Here is a 26861-nt window from a genome sequence, read left to right on the forward strand (position 1 = left end):
GAAGCCTGATACTTGTGTGCACTCTTTGATAAAGTGATAGTCCTGCACACCAAAAAAAAGGGGGGTTGTTTGTGCAATACCTTTGAAAAAATTATCAATGCTTAGGATTGTCCCTGAGCCCTGTGTAGGGAAGGTTTTGGTTATCCTTTTCAGGGTTATTACACAATCAAAGCAAACTTGTCTGAACCCTGAATTGGGTGAGCATTGGATGTGCAAAACCCTTGAAAAAGATAACAAATTTTAAGCTATGCGTCTGACCCTGAATAGAGCTTGCATTGTTAGTGCAATACCCTTGAAATGGATAACAATGGCGCATCCGAGCCCTGAACTGGGCGAACATTGTTTGAGCAATGCCCTTGAAAAAGATAAACAAAGCTGTCTTTAATTTATTTTATTTTTTTTGCAGGATTGTGAGCTACCCTAGCAAAAAAAGGTTACCCATGCTACAAGGGTGTAAAGAAATGTCTGAAAAACATGACGAATACAAAAAAGCGAATGCAATATTTGAAACCGAAGCTTGTTGAAGCCTGTGTCAAAACCACTAATGTATGCATTATCCATGATAGGTGAAGTATCGAAAGAATAGTAGGTATATAAAAATACTAGCAAAAACATACTAACCATTTTGAACCCTTGCAAAAAGGGTGGGTATAATTGAAGCAATACATTGAGATTTGGATTGCTAATTTGCTAAGTTTGGATTGCTAAGGCTTGCAAAGCTTCCAACCCTGTGAATGGGTTAGCACTGCTTTTACAATACCATGCAGACAACTATGCTAACCATTATTTATTTATTTATATTTGAACACAAATAACCAGCCACAAATATCTTATCAAGTCTGTATCAAAAACCAACACACATTGATTCATGATGTGCAAAGCTTAATCGACTAAATATAAGGTATCTGCTTCAAAAGAGCACTATCCCAGAACAGTGAAAAACCAACACAGAGCGAAAATACCATTACTTACCTAACTATAAGATGTTGACAAAGCATGCATTGTAAAACCTTTTAATAGGAATATTTAATCTGCTGTCAGAATAGAACCTAGTACAGAAGCTCAGAGAACAATTCCAGTATCAATAATGAAAGACACCCCTGCTAAATGGTTATTAGATGTATTAGCCAGGTCATACTCGAAATAGATGACTGCCCAACTTAAGAATATTAAAATTACAATACAGTGCACACCCATAGAAGCTGAAGGTAAAACTTTGTCGAAACACCATGACTAATGCCAATGACAAATTCTTCAAAAGATAATTATATGATGTCAAAAGCATCACAACAATTCCACAGTAAAAATAATTAATATGGCATTAAAATACAAAAAAATTAAATCACACATGGAACTTAGCAATAAACACCATTGACACATAATGAACCATACAATTGAGTGCAATTATTAGGGTTGCGCAATTGAAAAGCCTAACACTACCAGCACATAACTGGGAAATAAACACAATTTGTAAATGTCATGAATGCAGAACATACACAAATTATTTAATAAGGAAGACGCCTAGAAAATGCCTGGGAAGGGAGTTTCAGGACTATTTGAATTTATATCATGACTTAAAGCCAAGGGACATAATTGTCACCATATTTGATTGACCCAGGCATGCTGCTCTGTTATTTAAATGTAATTCAGTAATGTTGTTGTGCAACATCCTACCTAGGTGTCAGAAGGAACACAGCAGCCTATGAAAAATTCCCTTAAAGAGAACAGCTGTAATGAAGCCTCAGGCAAGTTGGGATCCATCTGCGGTATTTATTGAAAACAGAACACAAGTCATACAGGCAGGGTCAATGGCAGGCAAACAGAGAATGTAGAAGGCAGGCAGAAGAGTAACAAGAACAGGCAGAGATCAGGGCAGGCAGCAAACTAGCAGGGTCTAAACAACAGGCAGGAACGGTACACAGAATGACTAGAATGTAAACTGGAGATAAACTTGCTTGGTAGAGTCGCCGGAGCAAACAAGACTTCGCAAAGAGAGAATGAACTGAACAGTTTATATAGAGCGTGGGAAACAGGGAACAGCTGAGGAGTAATCAGACCTAGGTATGCGGGCTTATGGGAAATGTAGTCTTAGCGGTCAATACTCCGGTGAATCAGATCTCCGATGACTGGAGGGGGAGGCGCTCTCAGTGTTCGTAACAGAGCCCCCCCCCTGTGAGCGGCTCCGGACACGAGGATGCGACCTGCGTCGAGGTCTCCCCCGAGGTCGAGGGGCCGGTCTTTCCGGGTAGATCTGATGGAACTCAGTAATGAGGTTGGGGTCCAGGATGTCATTGGCACCGCCCACAATCATGGGGAGGGGCCTGGGAGGCGCCCCCTCCTCAGTCCTTGGAGCATCAGCCGGTTTGAGCAGGGAGACATGGAAAGTAGGAGAAATACGGTAATTAGTAGGGAGTTGTAAACGGAAAGAAACTGGATTGATCTGTCTAAGAATTTTGAAGGGGCCCACATACCTAGGACTGAGTTTTTTGCATGGTAGATGCATGCGGATGTCTCGGGTTGAGAGCCAAACCCATTGGCCAGGGACGTAACTGGGGCCGGGATGACGGTGACGGTTGGCTTGTTCTCTGGAGTGATTCACTGCCCATTGAAGGTGGACGTGGGCCTGGTCCCACACTGCCTCACTGCGTTGCAGCCAGTCGTCGACTGCGGGGACTTCGGAGGGTTCGCCGGACCACGGGAAGAGAGGGGGTTGATACCCCAGGATGCACTGGAATGGTGTCAGGTTGGTCGACTGTTTGAGGAGGGAGTTCTGGGCATACTCGGCCCACGGAAGGTAGCGACTCCAATCCGCCTGATTGTGATGGCAGTACGTTCGGAGGAATCTTGTTATTTCCTGATTCAGGCGTTCCGTCTGACCATTGGACTGTGGATGGTAACCGGAAGTGAGGCTGACGTTGACGTTCAGGCGGTGGAAGAAAGCTCTCCATACCCGGGACGTGAATTGTGGGCCTCGGTCGGAGACGATGTCCTCAGGGAGGCCATAGTACCGAAAGACATATTGGAACAAGTGTTCGGCGGTCTCCAGGGCAGAGGGCAGTTTGGGCAGCGGGATGAGACGGCAGGCCTTGGAGAAACGGTCAATTACCGTTAGAATGGTGGTATGGTGTAGAGAGTTGGGTAGGTCCATGATAAAGTCCACAGCGATGTGCGACCAGGGACGTCGAGGTATGGGAAGCGGCTGAAGCAGGCCAGCTGGCGGTTGTTTGGGGTTTTGGCGACATTACAGGCTTGGCACTTGTTAACAAAGTCAGCCGCGTCGTCCGACAAAGTCTCCCACCAGAAGCGGTTCTGCAGCAGGCGGGTGGTGGCTGTGATGCCCGGGTGACCGGAGTGCGGTGCATCATGTACCCAGCGCATGGTCCCGCAGACTGGGAGGTACAAAGGTCCGGTCGGGCGGACATTCAGGTGGTGATGGAGCGGAGGCATGGGCCTGGGTGATGTCTGCCATGAGGTCCCACTGGATGGGGGCCAGAAACAACTCGGGTGGTACTATGGGTTCGGTGCTGCAATGTGGAGGTGTGGCTTCGTGTTGTCGAGATAGAGAATCGGCCTTGACATTCTTGGACCCGGGAAGGTAGGAAATGGTGAAATCAAAGCGAGTGAAGAATAAAGCCCATCTGGCTTGCCTGGGGTTGAGTCTCTTGGCAGAGCGAAGATATTCAAGATTGCGATGATCCGTGAAAACTTGGAACGGATGTCTGGACCCCTCCAACCAATGTCGCCACTCCTCCAGCACGGCTTTCATAGCCAGGAGTTCATGGTTGCCGACGTCATAATTTCGCTCAGCTGAAGAGAGTTTGCGGGAGTAGAAGGCGCAGAGAAACAGCTTAGGGGGGTTACCTTGTCGCTGGGAGAGGATCGCTCCAATGCCCGTGTTCGAGGCGTCCACCTCCACGACGAACGGTATGTCAGGGTCTGGGTGGTGCAGAATGGGTGCAGAGGTGAAGCGCTCCTTTAGCTGAGCGAAGGCCCAGAGGGAGTCAGGGGTCCAGTGGAGTTTGTGTTGATTCTCCTTTATCAGGTTGGTGAGGGGTGAGGCGACGGTGCTGAAGTTTCTGATGAATCTTCGGTAAAAGTTGGAGAATCCCAGAAAGCGTTGGAGTTCTTTCACTGTGGTAGGTTGGGGCCAGTTCAGTACGGCTTGGACCTTATTGTCGTCCATGGCCACCCCTTTGGGGCTAATGATGTACCCCAAGAAGGCAACAGATCTCAGGTGGAACTCACATTTCTCGGCCTTGGCGTATAACTGGTGCTGGATAAGACGCTTCAGGACCACTCTCACCTGGACGATGTGTTCCTCGAGGGAATTGGAGTAAATCAAGATGTCGTCGATGTATACAATCAGGCACCTATTGAGCATGTCCCTGAAGACGTCGTTGACGTGAGATTGGAACACTGAAGGGCTGTTGGACAGGCCGAACGGCATGACCCGATATTCATAATGGCCGCTGGTGGTAGAAAAGGCAGTCTTCCACTCGTCCCCCTCCCGGATGCGAATCAGATTATAGCACTTCGGAGGTCCAGTTTAGTATAGAACTTGGCCGACTGCAGTTGTTCCAGGGCTGAAGGAACCAGGGGCAATGGGTATCGGAATTTTACTGTGACGTCGTTCAGGCCACGATAGTCAATACAGGGGCGTAGCGAGCCGTCCTTCTTGCCCACGAAGAAGAAGCCAGCTGCGGCTGGTGAGGTGGAGTGTCTGATGAACCCCTTGGCCAGCTCCTCCTCTATGTAGGATTTCATGGCGAGAGATTCAGGTTCTGACAGGGGATAGATTCTGCCACGGGGCGGTGAAGTTCCGGGGTGGAGCTCGATGGCGCAGTCGCCGGAACGATGTGGTGGGAGTTGTGACGCCTTGGCCTTGCCGAAGGCTTCACTGAGGTCGGCGTATGCCGAAGGAATAGCGGGAACTGTGTTGAAGTTTTTTATGACGTGGGCGGCCCCCACGGAGGTAGGACGAATGGAGCGTAGGCATTTCGTAGAGCAAGTGGGACCCCACTGAGTGAGTTGATTGTTCTGCCAGGAAATTCGTGGGTAGTGTAGTCGGAGCCAGGGAAAGCCAAGGATTACAGGATTGCGAGGAGATTGGATGACGTAGAAGCGTATGGTTTCGGTGTGAAGTGCCCCCACCTGCAGGAGGAGGTCACGGGTGGTGTAACACACTTTACCGGATCCCAGGGGACGACCATCTAGTGCCGCCACTGTCAAAGGAGGATTACACGCCGTCAGGGGAATTTGATACTGTTCACAGAACGATTCATCGATAAAATTCCCCGCCGCCCCAGAGTCAATCAAAGCTTGGGTGTCAATATTGTTTGACCGGAAGGTTATTTCAATGGGTACCTCGAGACTGGTTCCAGGCACAGTAGAGGAAACCAGCAGACTCACCCCAGGATGTGAAGCTTGTGAAGGGCGCGTCGGGCAGCTGATGCGTTGATGTCCCGCTTGACCGCAGTAGAGGCAGAGGCGGTTGGCATAACGGTGTTCCCTTTCCTCGGGGGAGATATGCGACCGGTCGACCTGCATGGGTTCTGAGGTGTTGGTTGGTTGGGGCACTGAAGAGAGAGGGGTCGACCACCGAGCAGGACGTCTGGAATGAATGAGGTTGTCTGTGCGGATTGCCAAGGTGATGAACTGCTCTAGAGAAATACCTTCGTCACGACAAGCCAGCTCGGACTGGAGATCTGCATCGAGACCCTGCCGGAAGAGAAGTTTGTGGGTGGATTCAAGCCAGCCCGTTTGGGCTGCGAGGGTTCGAAAGGAGAGTGTGTAGTCCGCAGCCGTCCGTGTTCCTTGGCGGAGAGCCAAAAGTTGCTCGCCGGCATTCTTGCCGCCCTCAGGGTGATCGAAAACATCAATCAAACCTTGTCGGAAGGAGTCAAAGGTAAATTAAGTGAATCCTTGGCTGGTCCAAAGTGCGGTCGCCCAATCTAGGGCTCTGCCAGTGAGGACGGAGTTCATCAGAAGACTTTTGCTTTCGTCAGAGGGGTAAAGTGCCGGTTGCTGAGAAAGGAACAAGGAGCATTGCATGACGAACCCCTTGCATTTCGATGGCGAACCGTCAAACTTCTCCGGCAGCGCGAGTCGTGGGCTCGCGGAGGTTACTACGAGGGGCGTGGCAGTCGTCGCCGAGCCGGCTGGAGGTATTGCGGGAGCCGGTGCGGGTGTCGGCTGATGCAGTACCTGCATGGAGCGCATCATCTCTTCAACTGCTGCCGTAAGCCGAACGAGTTGTTGTTGTTGAGCTGACAGCTGATTAGCTTGGGCTGTGAGCTCCTCCGTCATGCGTGAAATCACCGCTGGATCATGGTGAGGCGAAGTCTTCTGTAATGAAGCCTCAGGCAAGTTGGGATCCATCTGCGGTATTTATTGAAAACAGAACACAAGTCGTACAGGCAGGGCCAATGGCAGGCAAACAGAGAATGTAGAAGGCAGGCAGAAGAGTAACAAGAACAGGCAGAGATCAGGGCAGGCAGCAAACTAGCAGGGTCTAAACAACAGGCAGGAACAGTACACAGAATGACTAGAATGTAAACTGGAGATAAACTTGCTTGGTAGAGTCGCCGGAGCAAACAAGACTTCGCAAAGAGAGAATGAACTGAACAGTTTATATAGAGCGTGGGAAACAGGGAACAGCTGAGGAGTAATCAGACCTAGGTATGCGGGCTTATGGGAAATGTAGTCTTAGCGGTCAATACTCCGGTGAATCAGATCTCCGATGACTGGAGGGGGAGGCGCTCTCAGTGTTTGTAACAACAGCGTACGCAAACATGAGAAGTAAATCAAAATCTCTGTGATTTTACATGCGATTGGAGTGACAAGAGAAACACGAGACACATCATGTAACTTGAAGGATATATTCAGACCACATACACTTAAAATACTATGCATAATCAACATGAATGAATATTGGAACTGATTCCCCAATTCAGGGGTATACTCGGGCATGCAAACACTGTTGATATGAGCAATGAAGTCCCTTATGACATGGCCACCATGCTGGAAAAACATAGCATTTCTCAGGCAATGCATAAAGATAGGCGCACACCAAGTACGCTTGAAAAGCCATACTGATATAAATATATGATGAAGTGGGAATTGAGATCATTGATAGTGAAAACCTTAACCCCAACAGCCACTGGCTAGATGTATTTCACAATTGTTGCCCCAAGAGAAGAAAAAATCATTGGACTTGCGTGACTTGCTGTTGAGACCAGCTGCATAGATGAATGTGAACGTGATTATATGTTTCGCTCACATGTGAGTGAGTAAAACCAACGTGCATGACAAACGATGAACGACACCTGCGGAACTTAAAAAGCAGATGCTGAATTATGATTGGATGAGATGCCTAAATTGAATGAATGATATTATACTACCAAGACTTCCTGATATAATTACTGCTGCTCTTACTTTTCTCAGTGAGGTTTCTCATTAGATTGTTCATTACTGTAATGTAAAAATCTCATTCTCATTACTGTAATGCAAAAATCTAATTCTCATTACTGTAATGAAGACATACATTTTAATTGTGAGTCTTTGACATTCTCAATATTCTCAGTGAGGTTTCTTATTAAATTCTAATTTCCGTAATGCAAAAATCGTATTCTCGTTACTTTAATGCAGACAAACATTTTAATTGTGGTTTTTTGTCACTTTCTCCATTCTCAGTGAGGTTTCTTATTAGATTCTCATTACTGTAGTCATCCCAAACATTTTTATTTTTGAGGTTTTGTCATTCTCAATATTATCAGTGTGGCTTCTTATGAAATTCTCATTACCGAAATGCAAAAATCTCATTCTCATTACTTTGATGCAGACAAACATTTTAATTGTGGGTTTTTGTCACTTTCTCCATTCTCAGTGAGGTTTCTTATTAGATTCTCATTACTGTAGTCATCCCAAACATTTTTACTTTCGAGGGTTTGTCATTCTCAATATTATGAGTGAGGTTTCTTATTAGATTATCATTACCATAATGCAAAAATCTCATTCTTATTAGCATAATGTGCCCAAACATACTGTATTACTTTTGAGTTTTTACAATTCTCACTATTCTCAATGAGGTTTCTTATTAGATTGTCATTACCGTAATGCAACCAAACATTTTATTTTTGATTCTCACTTTTTTCAATGATGTTTCTTATTAGAATCTTTTTACCGTAATGTAACCAAACATTTTAATTTTGAGTTTTCTCATTGAGGTTTCTCATTATATTCACATTACTTTTGGGGGTGTGATCGTGCGTCTGTTTGCAGGAGAGAGGGAGTGGTGTGGCTTGTCAAGCTGGTTGGCGTAATTTCTAACAGCTGTTTCTTGTTAGAGTGATAGTGGGGAGAGACCTTTAAAAGCATCCAAGACACGCCAGAGAACAGAGAGAGCGACACGAGTGTGCGGCATGACATATTCTGAGTGTATTTAGAATGTGTGTCATTTAGAGCCTGTTTTTAGAGTTTATGTTCAGAGAGTGTTTTTGTTTGATTGAAGAGGCCAAGAGTGTGCAATGTGCGACAGCAAATAAAGTCTTACTTGAACTGCTTCATGTTTCCCGACTCCTTCTGTAACTTGTCCATACCAAGCAAAGGGTCGGGCCAAGCAAAGACCGGTTGCACCGCCCTAAGTATAGCCCTGTCAATAAAGTTTCTTATTAGATTCTCATTACCGTGATGCAAAAATTTTATTCCAGAAAATGAACATATTATTTACATTGTGGTCATATTTGTGGTACTGTGTTAATTTTTATTTTTACAAATTACTAGATTACATGAATGAAAATCTATTGAGAAACATAATTGAGAATAATGAGAATTACAAAAAAAATGTTTGGGTGCATTATGGTAATGATAATTATAGGGGAAATGTGCTAGATTGTCATTAAAATTACAATTTAGGCTTCTTATAATTTATTTTTCCTTTTATTTTGCCGTAAAATTCGACCTGATTTTTAACGAGATTCACCCCTTAAAAGTTCATTTTCAAATCACACTGATGTTGCAGTAAAAAAGGGGCTGCACAAAACACTGCACTCACAAAACAGGCATCCTCCTTAATGTTTGTTGCATTGAAATTACATGTTAACCCCAATTAAATAGGTGCAAAAACAAGGGGATGACAATAACAGTAAATCTGATCATGCTCAGTTGAATAATGGAGGTTCAAATTGAGGGAATGAGCAAATGGAAGGAGAGATCTGGACATCTCCACAGCAGAACACACTGTCTACTGCAGCAACAGGAAATCTCTGCAAAGTTCAGCCGTGGGTCAGTATAGACATCGCTCCTCCCATCTGCCCTCCCTCCACCAGCATGGCACCACACACACACACACACACACACACACATACACACACATACACACACACAAACACACACACACATCCACCTGAGCAGCCTTTTAGGGGTCATGCGGATTAGCGACAGGGGGTGGGGGAAGGGCAAAAGGGGACACAACTACCATATAATTCAAACAATTAAGGAAACATTTAGTTAATGGTGCAGTGTGTGTTAAGTGTGTGACTGACCCTTTCCTGAACCCATTTATGAACTTCTGTTTTAGTGTGTGTGCATGAGTGCCGCATGCATCTCTGCGTGTCCAAACACCACTCCCTGCAGTGAACAGATAGCCGTAAACTTTTACCACATATTGTTTGTCTTATGCATGGCATATGTCTTCCGCTTCAGATAACCGCTGATGGGAGGTAAACTATCTGAATGCTGTCAGTTTGGTGAACACTCCTTGCTAATATTCCTGCATTGTTTGTACACAGCAATCAGTAATGTATCTCTCTCCACACACACAAACACGTGTTGATATTTCTATTATCAATTCTGATTCAATTCTATAGTTTTAAATACTGTATTATGTTATATTTTCTATATCCTAATCATACCCCTTAACCTAACCCTCACAGGAATCTTTTGGCATTTTTAGATTTGGATCAAATCAATACTCACTATGTATAATAAGCTGTTGGAATAGTGGAGACAGTTGTTGGAAATATGACTCTATATTAGCTTTAAGCTCTGTATATTTCCCCTAAAATTTCCAACATCTTAAGTACATGTATCACAGAAGGTTTGTCATTTTTTTTTATTGAAAGTCATGAAAATTCCCACCATAGTTTCATTTCCAGCACATCTCATATTCTGTATTGTGTTTCATTCTGTGATGGAATGAACATTTTTATCATATAACTTTTAGCAGGGACAAAATTGTTTAGTGTGGTGGAAATGACACCACAACTGTTACCAAATTCTTGCTTAATTAAATGCTTGTGTGCTATGAGTAATGGGTGTGAATGGTTTGGTGTGCTACTGTATCACTGGTATTCCTATGCAGAACTCCTGCTGGGCATTTTTGAATTAAGATTATATATATACATATATATATATATATATATACTGCATTTTTTCATTTATAGAGTATTATCAGACTCCGGCCATGACTTTCCCACAATATCACTTTCATGCCCTGGTAACATCCCGTATTGACTATTGTAACTCCCTCTTATTTGATATCCCTGATAAATTAGTTCATCGTCTTTAAATAATACAAAATTCAGCTGAAAGTATTCGTACTAAGACTACTGACCATATCACACCCTCCCTTATTCAACTTCATTAGCTACCTGTCTAATATCAAATCGTTTATACAATTTTACTGTTCACTTTTAAAGCTACTCATAATCTGGCCCCCATATTTCAGACCTTCTCCAACCATACATTCTGTTGTGTTCCTTAAGATCATCTGCTGATTTATTGATTGTTCCATTGTTTAAACTGAAAGTTGCTCTGCACCAAAACTTTGGAACTCAAGGTATGCAAGAGTTCAAACGAAGTAACAGTACAGACACAGATCCAGGAGAACATCCCCATGCACGCTGTGATCTCTGTACGGCAGCACTGTATGATTCCATAGTAGAACATGGAGAATCAGCAGGGGTTGCCTGACCTCTCCCTAATCGTGAAGTCAAATCCTGGTCAAACCCTGGGGGACAGCCATGACGGAGGAGCTCAGCCTGACATACATGTGTTTAGAGTAATGATTTAGCATTTCAGAAATGTGGTATGGAAATAAGCAGCTTTGGTTTAAAACAAACAAATAAACAAATGATTATTCATGTAATCTGATTTAGGCTCAGCAAGGAAGTTTTGTCACATGGAAAATATTTATGTGCCTTTAATGGTTCTTACTATCATGAAGGTTTGAATGTGAGCAGTTCATTATTGGCCCTTTGGGGGTACACTTATTATTACTTATGGAAAGTTTCAGAAATTGTACAATAAGGGAATGAGATCACAATTTATAAAGAGCACCTTACAGAGTTAGTTCAGAAATGCAAATTCTGTCAGGATTTAATTGTTGTAAACCCATATGACTTCCATGGAACAGATGCTCACACTGTTGATTTATGTACAGCTAAAGCACACAGTGACCAAGGGCTGTCCAACAACACAATAAAAAAATCATACAGTAAAAGTTGTCAATAAGGCTTCTTCAGTCTTCTGATGCCAAACAACGTTTGAATATGCGCAAGTGAGAATGAGATTTGTGAACTGTTAGGATAGGTTTATCAGCGAAAAACAAATAAAATTTCAGCCTGTTGGCCACTATACGCTTTTGTTCTATGGAAAAGAGTGCCATTCATCAACATTGCAAATTATATGACCATGGCTATGTTCCAAATTGTATACTTTACTACTTACTTTTTCTGTGGGATATAGAATGTCGTATATTACCAGAAGTAATAGCAGCTCTTTCTTGAATGATTATTCTGCAAATGGTTAAGACTTTTTCTTATACAAATTGAATAAAAAAATGAAAAACAACCATTTTATTTTCAAAATGATAACTGGATGCTATCCTTGCATAATATATTTTGTTTCATATTTTTTTTTTTTAATAGCAGGCAGTACCATATAATGCACAGCATGCAGAGGGCTAATCTTACATTTAGAATACATCCATTGAATATATGCTGTTATAGCTCCCCCTTGTGGACATGGTTTAATCTGAAATATTCTTGTAAACGCCACGTTCTCTATCAGTTATTTCTGTTCTAGGGGGGAATACATTGTAAGAATTAAGAAATGGACAAACTTTGACTTCAGTATAACCATTGTAACTGTGTAAGTTTATAACTACTCAAAAGTGAACCAGATATGTTTCAAGTTGCCACATCACTGTCCTAAATCTGGTCCAATAGCTCTGGACTGCTCTAGTGATGAGATTGGCTATTAAGTGCCAGTATTCAAAACATGTAGTCTTTCTATATATTTAAATGTCAAAATTTTATCAAAAAGTTTGAATTTATACAGGCAGAAAAATATAATTTTTGCCGATTTTCAGTGATGTGATATGTTTAGATTGACCTTAACAACGCATGCTCTCTATTGGACGAGGCAGTTAACAACATTCGACTGATATTGTTGGTAAGCGGGCAAACGTAAGTCAAACGTTTAGGCTTAATGTTCCTCATGACCTTAAAACTTTTTAATCTGAAGGCTTCTAATTAAATGCTTAACTTTTGTAGACAAATATAAATATAAGCATTTTTAGTGGATGTGTTGTATCTGTAAATGAAGGAAAAGTAGCAAATAAGTGCGCAAATAGGCTATACCAAAGACTATTTAGTAGTCTTTGGTATAATTATTTAGGTACTATGGTACCACTTGTATTCAAATTAATGGGAGCAATTGGAATGGCGGATGTAAAAAAATTAAGTCTTGCCCTACATTTAAAAGAGCCAATCACCTTTTAGATACAGACATCACCTAGGACCATCCTGAAAAAATAGTTTTTTAGCATGATCTTAGCTAAAGAAGCAAAATGTATGATACCACTGTTGTCAGATTTTACTGCTGATTTGAAAAACGTTCTCTTATCTTAATCTTGATCAACTGTTTTGGAGATTTTGGTCTTTCACCATTCAAGTAGATAGAAGCTGTACTTTTATGGCGCTTGTATCGATAGGAAATAGCTGCCCGGGAGCATTCACTTTTCTTGACATACTTTTGTTTAGCCTTTGCAATATGATTATTGTGTTTTATTAGACCAAAGCAGGGTCTAAAATATCAGGACCCTGATATACATTAAACATTTAGTACAAGCTCATGGATGAAAGCAACATTAGATGAAATGTTGATTAAGTCTTCATGCTTAAATAATGTGTACCTTTTGGGAGTTTTAGACATCTTCATAACACTATCTCTCTTTCTCATGTGATTAAAGCTCATCATTTTGTACTCTCTTAGACTGGGTGAAACTGCAGTGGACATGAAACTCAAGCTCAGGTTCTGCTCTGGATCTCCACATGCTTCATTAGGCTAACAGTAATGACAGCTTGCCACTTTCCACAGGAGCTGTTCTGCTGTCCTACATGTGTTTACATTATATTTCGTTTGTACATTAATCAACTGCAACATGTCCTATTTGAGCTTCTTTAAAGTAGACATGCTTTGACTAGCTATGCACACTCTCTCAACCAACTCCATGAGGTGGATCCTGAGATCCTACTTTCACATGGCTGTTTTAGCTGCTTTTCCATCAGCTCCAACTCATCCATTTGAAAAATGGAAAATGTTACTTTAAGAAATTCATACATTAACATTTATCATTGTCTACAAAAATAATTTCAATCATTTAAGAATGAGCCTTTAAATCAAAAAGATTTTAAAGTTTCATGGTAAACTGGAACTTAAAACTGGGAAATTATGACAGGTTTTTACTATATATGGTTGACTTCTATTTCTAGAATACTTTCTAATATCTTTTTGCATACTACATCCATTATGCCACATTCATAATGAAACCAATTAATGGAAATAGTGATGGAAATAATTCCATATTAAATTGTAAATAAATATATTTTTATATTACTAGTCATATACTTAGCAGTGCAGACAGATTATGTATTTATTTTTTGTGGTATTATGAACTTCAGAATTTCAGAGATTCAGAATAAGATAAAAAATGTTGACATGTCAAAATTTAATGTCCTCATCAGCAGAATAAATCATATTTAGTTTTCTAATAAAGTGTAAAACAGTAATAAATATCAAAATAATACAAAAAAGTACATATGAATAAACAAGCAGACAGTTATTGAATAACAACACTCTGGTTTTATTCATCTCATTGCATTCAGCCACACAACAGCACAGAGTTACCTGCATGCTAAGACACAGCAGAGATTTTATATTGGTGTGGCCTTTCTCCCAAATAAACATTCTACATTGAGAACAGAAATAAAATGTGCAAAAGGTTTTTTTTCCCCTACAAGGTCAACATTAATACAACACTGCCTTTCTATATCTTTGGTATGTTCTTCATTACTGATAAGGGACACTTCTGGTCTAATCTTGATGAATCATTTTCAAGTGTTTAAGAACACAGTGTTTTTTTTGTTTGTTTTTTGGTTCCTAGGTAGTAAGTGTTATTTCCTAATTAACCCTCAAAAGTATAGAAAATGGCTATTATTCCCCAGAAACGTTGCTTTTGTGACCAAGTCAGTGATATTTTGAAATGTACCTATTTTCCAGAACATTCCAGATAAAGTGCTGAGTAAACTTGGAGTAACTTCTAGAACTTTCCAGTAATATAAATAGTAGTATAAATACAGGGGCCTGAACTGGGCACCAGTTCATTTAGGTTCAGCTGCCTACGTGGATACATATCTGCATTTTTCTGAGATGGCATCAAGAGGCTGCAAGCATCCGGCAGACGCATTTTGCTATGTCTGCGGCCAATTTATCAAGACTGAAAAAGTACTCTGTGGAAGCATCTGCTAAGATATATATCGACAAATATATCGACAAAAAAAACTCTGGAAGGTAAGATGGACAATTGTTGTTCTGAATTTTATGTTTTAAAATTTTTTAAATTGTAAAAGTTTTTCATTTTAAAATGTTTTTTTGGGACAGCAGGCACACCAAGGCCCACTAGCACAAGTGGGACTGGCCACAATGTTCTCTGTGGGGAGGATCATCGTCAAGTGGGAGCCACTGGTGGACCCCCGGAAGGTGCTGATGCCACCACAGCACATCAAATTGGGCCTTATGAAACAATTTGTCAGAGCTCTAGATAAGGAGTCAGCAGCCTTCAGGTACCTTCAAGACTTCTTCCCAAGCTGTCTGAGGCAAAGGTCAAAGCCAGTGTCTTCATCGGACCACAGATAAAGAAGATCCTGGAGTGCAATGAATTCCCCAAGAAGCTCACTAGTAAGGAGAAAGTGGCTTGAAACAGCTTTGTCACAGTGGTTAAAACTATGTGGAGCTTGTTGAGACTCTGGTGAAGAACTATGGCACAATGGGCAGTAGGATGTCCCTCAAAGTCCATATCCTTGATGCTCATCCTGATCAATTCAAAGAGATCCTGGGAGCGTACGCGGAGGAGCAAGGCGAGTGCTTCCATCAGGATATACTGGACTTTGAATGCCGCTACCAAGGATATTAGAATGAGAATGTGATGGGAGACTACATTTGGGGGCTGATTCGTGAAAGTGATTTACAATATAATCGTAAGTCTAAGAAAACTACTCCCTTCTAAATCTTTTGTAGTCATATTTGTATTATTTAATTATAAATAAATTTTCATTTGGATTCATATGTTGTTTTTTTGTGACTTTATGTGAACGAAAAGACACAAATTCAACCGTTTCCTCATTGAAAATAGGTACATTTCAAAATATCACTGTCCCGGTCACAAAAGCAAAGTTTGTAGGGAATAATAGCCATTTTCTATACTTTTGAGGCATAAGCAATTAGGAAATAACACTTAGTTTCAATAATTTCTTAAAACGTAAGCTAAATTGTCAAAAACCTAATTAAAACGAAATATCTAAAAGGCAGCAAAAGACGCATGAAAACAGAAGTATAAAACCCACATCCAAAGAGAACACATTACTAAACACAAATACTGAAGCCAAAAGACATCTTGATGTCAAATTCAGACAAAAACAAGCAATGCAATAGCCAACACCCATCACTCAATTCTCAGATGCTCATTTCACTACTCTTAAGCTCATGATACTCATATGTACACACTTGTGCTGGTAGAAGTAATAAATAGTCCTTTTGGTATATCCATGAAAAATAGTCCACAGCCCTTATGAAAGAGAATATGAAGACATTTGTTGCCCGCTGATAAAGTGGACACTTCATCCCTCGTGTCAGTAGTGAGTTCAGTTCTCCACACTGGAGTAAGTCATGGCATTGATCGCTGGCCGTTTCCTCCCTTTGATCTTCAGAGATCCATAGCGTGCCTGTGACCAACAGATGACAACAGACATCTGTTACCATTACTATAATCAATCATACAGCAGATCAGGTGGAAAACCATACAAAAATATAATCTAATAATATAATTTAATTGAGGGCTGCAGCAAGTATTGCTCAAAATTGAGAATTGAAAATAGACAAAAAGGAACATCATTATCGATTTGTTTGGTTTGTGCACTGTGGCACGGCAAACCTCCATCAGTGACATCACTTTAACCTTTAAATGCATACCTCGGTCTTTAGAGACCCTCATCCATTTTTTGGAGTTGTGCCCACTCCTCTTTAGTATTCCTCAATCTATCTCTTATAAATAGTTTAACACAAAAATAAATAATGAAATATGCCAAAATTGCAAAAAAAACCAAAAAAACATTTATAACGGTTTAAGTACCAAAAGTGTATAGGGTCTCTAAATACCCAAGGTATGTAAGAGTGTTGTTTCTTTTATTTTTTGTGCTTCTTATTTTTTGCAGTATATACAAAATTATATATTTTTTATAATTATTTAATATCTATTTAAGTTTACTAATCACAGGATATCTATTTGTGTATTACAAGAGAAATTAGTCATACAGTCAGGTCCATAAATATTGGGACATCGACACAATTCTAATCTTTTTGGCTCTATACACCACCACAATGGATTTGAAATGAAACGAACAAGATGTGCTTTAACTGCAGACTTTCAGCTTTAATTTGAGGGTATTTACATCCAAATCAGGTGAACGGTGTAGGAATTACAACAGTTTGTATATGTGCCTCACACTTTTTAAGGGACCAAAAGTAATGGGACAATTGGCTGCTCAGCTGTTCCGTGGCCAGGTGGGTGTTATTCCCTCATTATCCCATTTACAAGGAGCAGATAAAAGGTCCAGAGTTCATTTCAAGTGTACTATTTGCATTTGGAATCTGTTGCTGTCAACTCTCATTATGAGATCCAAAGAGCTGTCACAATCAGTGAAGCAAGCCATCATTAGGCTGAAAAATCAAAACAAACCCATCAGAGAGATAGCAAAAACATTAGGTGTGGCCAAATCAACTGTTTGGGAACATTCTTAAAAAGAAAGAACGCACCGGTGAGCTCAGCAACACCAAAAGACCCGGAAGACCACGGAAAACTACTGTGCTGGATGACCGAAGAATTCTTTCCCTGGTGAAGAAAACACCCTTCACAACAGTTGGCCAGATCAAGAACACTCTCCAGGAGGTAGGTGTATGTGTGTCAAAGTCAACAATCAAGAGAAGACTTCACCAGAGTGAATACAGAGGGTTCACCACAAGATGTAAACCATTGGTGAGCCTCAAAAACAGGAAGGCCAGATTAGAGTTTGCCAAACAACATCTAAAAAAGCCTTCACAGATCTGGAACAACATCCTATGGACAGATGAGACAAAGATCAACTTGTACCAGAGTGATGGGAAGAGAAGAGTATGGAGAAGGAAAGGAACTGCTCATGATCCAAAGCATACCACCTCATCAGTGAAGCATGGTGGTGGTAGTGTCATGGCATGGGCATGTATGGCTGCCAATGGAACTGGTTCTCTTGTATTTATTGATGATGTGACTGCTGACAAAAGCAGCAGGATGAATTCTGAAGTGTTTCGGGCAATATTATCTGCTCATATTCAGCCAAATGCTTCAGAACTCATTGGACGGCGCTTCACAGTACAGATGGACAATGACCCGAAGCATACTGCGAAAGGAACCAAAGAGTTTTTTAAGGGAAAGAAGTGGAATGTTATGCAATGGCCAAGTCAATCACCTGACCTGAATCCGATTGAGCATGCATTTCACTTGCTGAAGACAAAACTGAAGGGAAAATGCCCCTAGAACAAGCAGGAACTGAAGACAGTTGCAGTAGAGGCCTGGCAGAGCATCACCAAGGATGAAACCCAGCGTCTGGTGATGTCGATGCGTTCCAGACATCAGGCTGTAATTGACTGCAAAGGATTTGCAACCAAGTATTAAAAAGTGAAAGTTTGATTTATGATTGTTAATCTGTCCCATTACTTTTGGTCCCTTAAAAAGTGGGAGGCACATATACAAACTGTTGTAATTCCTACACCGTTCACCTGATTTGGATGTAAATACCCTCAAATTAAAGCTGAAAGTCTGCAGTTAAAGCACATCTTGTTCGTTTCATTTCAAATCCATTGTGGTGGTGTATAGAGCCAAAAAGATTAGAATTGTGTCGATGTCCCAATATTTATGGACCTGACTGTATATTCATACAAATAAATACTATATCATGTTGACTTTCTGTGCAACTATCGACAATGGTGAATTATCAGTATTTTATATGTATACTGATGTACTGATGAGGTGGCACTTATGTTTCAGTGAATGACTTGATTTACATTTGACATTGCAATTTGACGAAGAAACAACTTCGAAGTAAACTTATAGCAAGTACCAAACATGAACAGTATGATTTCACTATTGTCATTTGGGTGTGCTACTGAAATATTGTAAGCTGTGCATCTATTTCGATTCAACAAGTGCCCGAGAAAATACACATAAACTTCACATAAGTTACACATGCATTACACATGTGTAGATAATGTGTAGCTCAATATGTGTTTGACAGCCAGTTGCATTTGATGACATTTCAGTGTGAAAATAATGAATCCTGTACTTGATTTGTTTCATTACCTCTTTAATTTATGAAAACTAAAACATAAAAATATATATTATTGATTCTAATTGTCTTGAAAATATTTAGAAAATGTAACACTATCTGGGCATTTGGTGCATTCATTTTTGATGGATAAGTGCAGAGTCTCTAAAGACCCGAATATTTAAGTTGTTTGGGAAAATGACCATGCATTTAAGGGTTAAAGTAGTGAAAAAATGCATTTGAAAAATGCCCACAGAGCTGCAGCAGATAACAAAATGCACAAACCAATATGTCCAAAGCAACAGAGTTCTTTATATTAAACCCTTTAAAGGAGGTCATAATCACATAATTTCATCTGCGCAGGTCGCTGAGCCATTCATTTTGACTTAAAAAATCATTTTGATAAGATTTTCATTCCTGGACTTTAAATGTAGGTTTCAAATGAACCATATTTACTTATCCATATTTTGCAAGTTATGGCATTATAATAAAAATATGAATTAAACATTTACAGGAAAAAGAAGCTAAAGTATCATGTTAATGTTCAGAGGAGTGAATTATTTGTGTTCCTGCAGAACCTTCTACTTCTTACCAGTTAAAAGTTTGTGCTTTTGTTAATTTATAATTTAGCATAATAAAAATGCATATCATAATGTTTATATTTAAAATCTTTTTTGAACATTATGTTTAGCATCCATACCTAAAAAATTCAATAAAATGTTTTTATATAGCCACCAACGTGCACATGAAGACGACCATTGGGCAATATGTGGAATAATGTTTTTTCAATAAAATGCAAGAAATACAATTTGTCTTTTAACTAAATTTGATTAAAGAAATAATTAACAGATTAAAGAATGAATTTTTAGTTGGAGGACTCAAGTGTGAACATAAAAGAGTAACTCTTCCTACTGGCAGCAGAGTGTGGGAAAGATATGACTTAATTTGGAGGCAAAAGATACAAGTTTATAATTTTTTACAAACCCTATTCAACATGTGCAGCTGTTGAAATATGATTCGGAATCGGGTCCAATATGTTGCTCATTTACTTGTACTCATACTTGTAAAAATGCTCCGATACCAAAAATATTATATACTGACGACATGTCCAAGTGTGATTATTAAACCAAAAAGGCTGCAATTTAATGCAATAAATATATAGTCTGCATGTGCAGCCTGCTTCAAAGTGAATATGTGACGCCAGAGGCTCATAAACTAAAAAAACCACATCACGAGCATCACTTGCACTATGTGTGCACAGCTTATTCACTTTAAAGCACACAGCACATACAGACTATATATTTCTATATAAATTGCAGCGGTAAATTTTTTTTGCGGTTTAGTAATCATACTGGGCCATGTAGTGAACTGCTTTTCCAAAGGTGAAACAAATACCATCAAAAAAACATGGAAACTAAAAAGGCTTCACTTAGATTTAGGCCACAAAAAAAGGTCCATTTAAATGAAAACAAAAAAAAGACAGAAATATATCACTAATATATTGTTATGTAATATTCACCCTAATACTACTACTACTACTAATAAAATTATAATAAATGTATTATATTTAAGCAATATCTCACAACTGTGATGCTCTTTTGTGCAGCACTTTATTTGATAAATATAAGTGCAATGTTACATTTTGGATTGTGCTGTGAGGATCTGTATAAATGCACCACTTCATTTGATAAAAATTATGAAATGCTGCATTGAAAATTAATTGTTCTATTTTCATTTGATAAAAGTTTTTTTTAATGAATGTAATGTCTTTTGCTGACAAAATAGAATTAAACTGTCGAATTAAACTAACGGAAAACATCCGTTAAATGAAAAAACTTAAACAGATTTCATAGGGCCCTACATAGTAACATGCAGAGATGCTTCGGTTCATGAAATTGTGAAATATTAGATTTTTGATAATTGTTTTGACAATGTTAAATGCTAATATTTACTATTTTCTTTGTCTTTTGAGCTGCTAATCAAATACATTTTGTGACAGCTAAAATGACATTTTTGATAATGTCTTGAGTAACGACTGCTGAAAAACAATCACACTGTCTTTTAATCATCAGTCTCACAGTATTGTATTTGACAATTGCAACATTACAAAAAATAAAACAGGTATTGTATTGGCAATTACTGAAGAGGAAGTATCGGTACTTGTATTAGTTGTGCAAAAAATGGTATTGGGTCATCCCAATTACATGCAATATATAAATATCACAAACGCAATAGTCAAAATAATTGCAATATAATTGTTTGTCAAAATCTTGCAGGCTTAATATTAAATAAGTGTTTCAAAATTACATGATATAATGTTCACTTAGTAGTTCTTTCTTGAAATAAAAAGAGAAATGAAGTTGGACTTACATCTTTGCGCAGCTTTGAGCGTGTGATTCTGACGCTTTGAGATCGTCTGAGGCCGTGCTGAGACAAAGCTTCATCCTCAGAAAACACAGGCTTTCCTCCCTCTTCATCACTCCTGTCGTCATCATCATCATATTGATAATACTCTGAAAAATAAAAAACAACTTTACATAAGCTGGGAGCACATTCAATTCTTCTTTAATATTATCAAAAGTTAAACCGGTCAAGAAAAAAGATGGACAAAGTATAGTTCACGATTTGACTGTAGGCATGATGTCGTTCAGTGGTTTTTAAAATGCTTTTGCTTTAAGACCCAGATTTGACATTAGTCATCATGTGGCGACCAAACACACTCAAAACCAGAATTGTCTATCATACAACACATCACTACTTAAAGAAATCAAACATTGGTATTAATTAATACCATGAACTGCACAGGTTAAACAATATACAAAACTACATAACATTGGCTGAATAGAGGAAATATTGACAATTTTGTAAATGCATAAACAGCAGCAGAAGTGTGATCTACCAGCCTAACACATGGTACAAACATAGGCCAAATACTGTAATAATATAAGCCATATTAATGAGACAGACTCATTTATGCTGAAAAAAACAAACAGAGTTTGATCGGATGCATGGCTTTTAATGCCAACAACAAAAGATATGGGAATCAAGTTTCTTTTCAAATCTTATTTATTGTGCTATCCTTACCATCCACGATTATATGTCTAGTTGCTTTTTATCATTTGCATTAAGTGTTGTTTTTCTCTGCTGTCCATGACCCTATCACAACAGGCTTGAGACCCACCAATTAAGAAGCACTGGTCTAATCGAGTCTAGATCTAGATTCCAGTCATGGAGGGAAAGAGAGGGATAAGGATGACTGGTATGAAAGTGTGTGAGAGAGAGAGCGCAGCTGGGTTCAGGCCGCTCCTGGCACCATAACATCTGGGCTCCATGGGTAACGCTGGGGCTAGGCAGAGCCAGCCTGTACCAGGACGCCTAACACTAGTCGAGCCAGAGCAGATTCAATGCACACTCCATCACTCAAATAATATGACCAAACAAAAGGATGCCAGACCAGTACTGCACATATCAGTATTGTGCATGCAGTTCTCAATTCTACCATAAGGGGGCAGATTAAACACAGAAACAAAAAAACATTCTCCTTTGTTTCCACACCTAACACTGTTTTCAATTACTGCAATATAACAACTTCCTTATGATTTGGAAAAGTATGCAACTAATGTTCCAGGACTATTCTTGTGCAAGCTAAGCAGAAAGACGCAATAAAGAGACGCAGCTGACAGATCTTTATTTTCTGTGGATTGTTAAAAAGCTCTGATGGTCTTTCTGACTTCTCTGATATTTGCTATCAATTTGATTTGACTATTTTGCTAGGTTCATTCTCTAAATATGGCCATTATACTGTATATAGTTGCCATGGCACTGGGAGATATACCTCCAAAAAATTGTAATCTATTTCTAACCTTTAATCTTTTTTTTTTTTAAATCGGAATCATCACAATTTTGATCGTAAAGCCAAATTTACAATTTAAACTGATCAACAGAAATTAAAGAAATATCTCAAGTTCAATACAAGCTCAATCGATTTGAGCTTACTTAAGCATTTTTAGTGTAATATTGATTACCACAAAAATTTGACTTGTATCTTGTTTATATATATATAAAAATTAAAAAAAAGTTTGCATGTACAGTAAGGCACTTACAATGGAAGTGACTGAGGCCAATCCATTAAAGGAATATTTCTGGTTCAATACAAGTTAAGCTCAATCGACAACATTTGTGTCATATTATTGGTTACCACAAAATTTCATTTTTTCCTTGCCCTTCCTTTTCATAAAAACAAAAACTAAAAGCCTCTGGGTTCCAGTGAATCGCTTACAGAGTATGTGAGCGGAGTGGGAGCAGAGCGAGGTGTGGAGCGGCATGATTTTGCCTGGAGCGAGGAGCGGGTTTTTAAAAAAATCGGAGCGTCATTGTTTTCAGAGCATTCCACTAATGCTCTATCATGGGCAAAGCACCTGTTAGCGGACCTTAATGCAATAATTCAACATGTGTTAAGCAGTGTTAAACACTATTGGCATTAAGCCAGAAATGTGATTACAAAAAAAAAATACTTATTTAAAATCTAGCAGCAATTGGTAATGTTTGACCTCCATCGTGAAGGCTACTTTCGCTTACTGTTTTCACGCTCTCTATTATTGAGTTAAGCTTGCGGTAAAGCTTGACTTAACTACATGCTTGTATCTCGTCTCTTTATTCTAACATCAAATGGCATATAGTGAAAATTAATGATGGGATGGTGAAGGAGAACACGAGTGGGGAAGTGACTGTCATGATCAAAGGTTTGTTGTGAAATCCTAAAAGACGTGTCCAAAAACCACGATGATAATCCGTTGACATGTGGAGAGAAAATCTAAAGGTCAGTAATACATATCTCTTCCCTATTAAATATTTTCAATAATCATTTCAACATTCTAATCTAATGTATCTCAATCTTAACTATAGGATATTCTCTTCCACATAAAATAGAATTGAACTTTAAAATGATGCAAAACACCAACTGAACTAATCAACATGTTAATATTGTGTAGTTTGACTTTAATCGATTGTCATATACATTTATTTTTGTGCCGTAGGCCAATTTATGCATTATACATTTGCAGATGAAGAAGCTCAGCAAACGTGAATAGAGGAAAAAAGTGTAGAACATTCTAAGAATATATATATATATATATATATATATATATATATATATTGTTTTTCATTCACAGAATTATAGGGCAAGGTTAATTAAAATAAGTGCTATAATAGAAAATAATAGGCAAAAATTAGGCAATAATACATATGCCTAATAATATATATATATTTTTTTTTTTTGGTAATTTATTAGTTTAATTTAATTTAAATGTTTTGTTTTTGCACTGGTCAGTTATAAAAAAAAAAAATGTTTGGTAATTTATATTTTTAAATTTAATGTTTTTTTAAATGTATTTTTTTTTTTTTAATTGATCAAACCCAGAGAATGCTGCCAATACGTATCAAAAGTAAGCTATATCTTGGGCTAATGTTAATGTTTAAATAAAGCACATTGTAGCTTTTCTTCTAGTATTGTGTGTTTATTTTTCATTTAATATATATTCTGCATGGAAGGTAGTGATATTAAAAAGCTTACTGAAATAACTTTACAGTAGAGAGGTAGTTAGGCACTAATTTTGCTATGTAGCAAACACGAAGTGGGGTTTCTCTAGTCCAGGATTGCAGAGCGAGCGAGGAGCGGGAAACCTCCATCCTGGAGACAAATCATGTCAAATCCAAACATTTTGCTCCGTCCAACTTCTTCCATCAGCCCCTTTTACAGTGACTTAAAATCACTCTACGACAACAGGAGGAAAAATACCAATATAAATGAGATCATAAATATAATTGTAAATATAAATATAATGATAATTATTGAAAGATGAGATATGACCTTTAGATAGTTTAACACAATCTCAATTATAATTTTTTTCTTAAAGTGGCTATGACTGTCAGGGTCTTAATTTAATGTTACAAGATATTTTAAGAGTTTGAACATTAACTTTATTACCACCTGCTGGTGGAATCTCCAAACTGCAAATGCAGAAACTGAATTTGGACTTTGCGCTGAGTTCGGAGTTGGTATTGAAACGTCTTAGCGCAATGACTAATTCCTTAGAAAAATAGCAAATTGCGCTATAAGCCACTTCATTTACAAACAATACACCCACAGCAGCGCAAGCACTCCTGCACATTCCCAATTGTGCTTTGCACTGGCACAAAAATTGCACTTAGAATTAGCGCTGCGCATTGCGCACGCACAAAAATAGAGCCCTAAAACACAGTTTCAACAAGATATAATATGACTTTAGTATGAAAAAGCAATTTCTGTGATCATTTCTTACAGGGTTTACAACATTGTGTCATCATGGCAACAAAGATGTAATTTTGGACATAACTTTACAGATAAGCTAAGTGATTATATCACAGTAAAATAATGTTAACACTTAAGATGTTTACGTTGTGTGGCTATACTTTTGAAACAATTTGTATTTTAACATTTATGGACTGGCCCCATTCACTTTCATTGTTAGCTTACTGTAACTGATATTTTTGAATTTTGTTGAATTTTATGATGTAATCAGCATTATGCCACAAATGCTGTTGATTAAACAACACAAATTAAACCAGGAATATCACTTTAACATCACGAAATTAGGTAATTCGTCTAATGACACGCTCTTTATAAACCTTAATGGCCAAACAAAAAGTAAAATCATTGTGATCTTCACAATGTTGCAAAAGACAGCAAATATAGCTTCAATATTTTATACATCACCCAGCCACTCAGAGAACAAAGAAACACACAAGCCATATACAGGCACGTTTATGGCATTCTCCAAAGCTGACCTCTGCTGCTTTACACAAAACGTAACCGACATTAAAGTACGGGTGAATAAAATAACAGTCTAAAGCCTCTCTTTACACCACCCATTTCAAATTCAAACTGCAATTAGCAGCTCGTTTGATCAGTTGGGCTCTTTCACCTTGGCTTTGAGCATCTGAAAGGGAATGCCATTTTGGAGGAGCTGGCTTTCTGATGGCTTCATTGCAGAGGAGATGAAAATGACCTGGATGCCGGCGGAATTTCAAACGCGCCAGGAGCATTAGCATACCGAGATAGAGGCACATTAGGTATTCCGCTCAGAGGCTCCCAGAGCTGTTTCCCCCCCCCTATTCTTCATCTTCTCACAAAGCGCCACTATACCTTTCATGCTATGAATGTGCCGCTATTACTTATTACGCTCCCATGCTGGAGACAAATACAAATCCATTCCATTTGCTTCAGTACCAGCGCTGTGTTACCATGCCGGTGACTTCCAGAACCTTTATGGATGAAATATCATTATGAAAGCTCTATAGATTTACTGACGCTATTGAAAAGCATCCATACATCAGGGATCCCTCATCAACTGACCAACAAATTTGATTTCATGATTTCTGCATAGGGGTTGTTAAAATATAGAGATTAAAACCATGCAATCGTTATAGAGATTGCACTCACAAAGAGATTTTTATTACCAACTGGACACTGAGAAGAATCAGCATTGTGAATGGAAACAAAGGATGCCATGTAAATAATTAAAGTGACAGGTAAGATGTACCAGCTCCATCGGGATGGTCCATAATAGCTCTTCTGGCAGGGTTGGAGCTGGAGTACCCTGGGTACACGTCTCCTTGTGAGATCTGGGTAAGATCGTGCATGCTGAAGCTTCTGAGCTTCTCTGTGATGGCTCCTTGACCCTGTAGAGAGAAAGACCAGCACCTAGTTATAAACATGTCAGCACTGACAACACAGAGAACTGAGCATAACAACACTGCATGGACAAAAATTTCGGCATAACAACATGCTGAAAATAAAGCTATAGTTTCTGTTCTGAAACCAAGTGAGCAGCCTGGTTCTGAAGGCAGGTGAAATGGAACCTTATAAGTGACCGATTTTAAACACTCAATAAAGGCAGCTGCTCT

The 26861-nt window shown here is 39.1% G+C and overlaps 1 protein-coding gene across 1 annotated transcript in view; it reads right to left on the minus strand.

Annotated features, from left to right (window-relative positions):
- Positions 1–14122: 14122 nt before the first annotated feature.
- The window catches only part of LOC127626595 (receptor expression-enhancing protein 3-like), a 56514-nt gene continuing 43775 nt past the window's right edge, over positions 14123–26861 (minus strand). Inside the window, exons 6-8 of the mRNA XM_052102497.1 lie at positions 26498–26636; positions 21288–21430; positions 14123–16283 (exon numbers count right to left, since the gene is read on the minus strand). Of these exons, the coding sequence (XP_051958457.1) occupies positions 16203–16283; positions 21288–21430; positions 26498–26636 (363 nt within the window). The 3' untranslated portion in view covers positions 14123–16202. The remainder of the gene's footprint in view (positions 16284–21287; positions 21431–26497; positions 26637–26861) is intronic.

The sequence above is a fragment of the Xyrauchen texanus genome, chromosome 33 (assembly GCF_025860055.1).
Source record: "Xyrauchen texanus isolate HMW12.3.18 chromosome 33, RBS_HiC_50CHRs, whole genome shotgun sequence".
NCBI lineage: Eukaryota > Metazoa > Chordata > Actinopteri > Cypriniformes > Catostomidae > Xyrauchen > Xyrauchen texanus.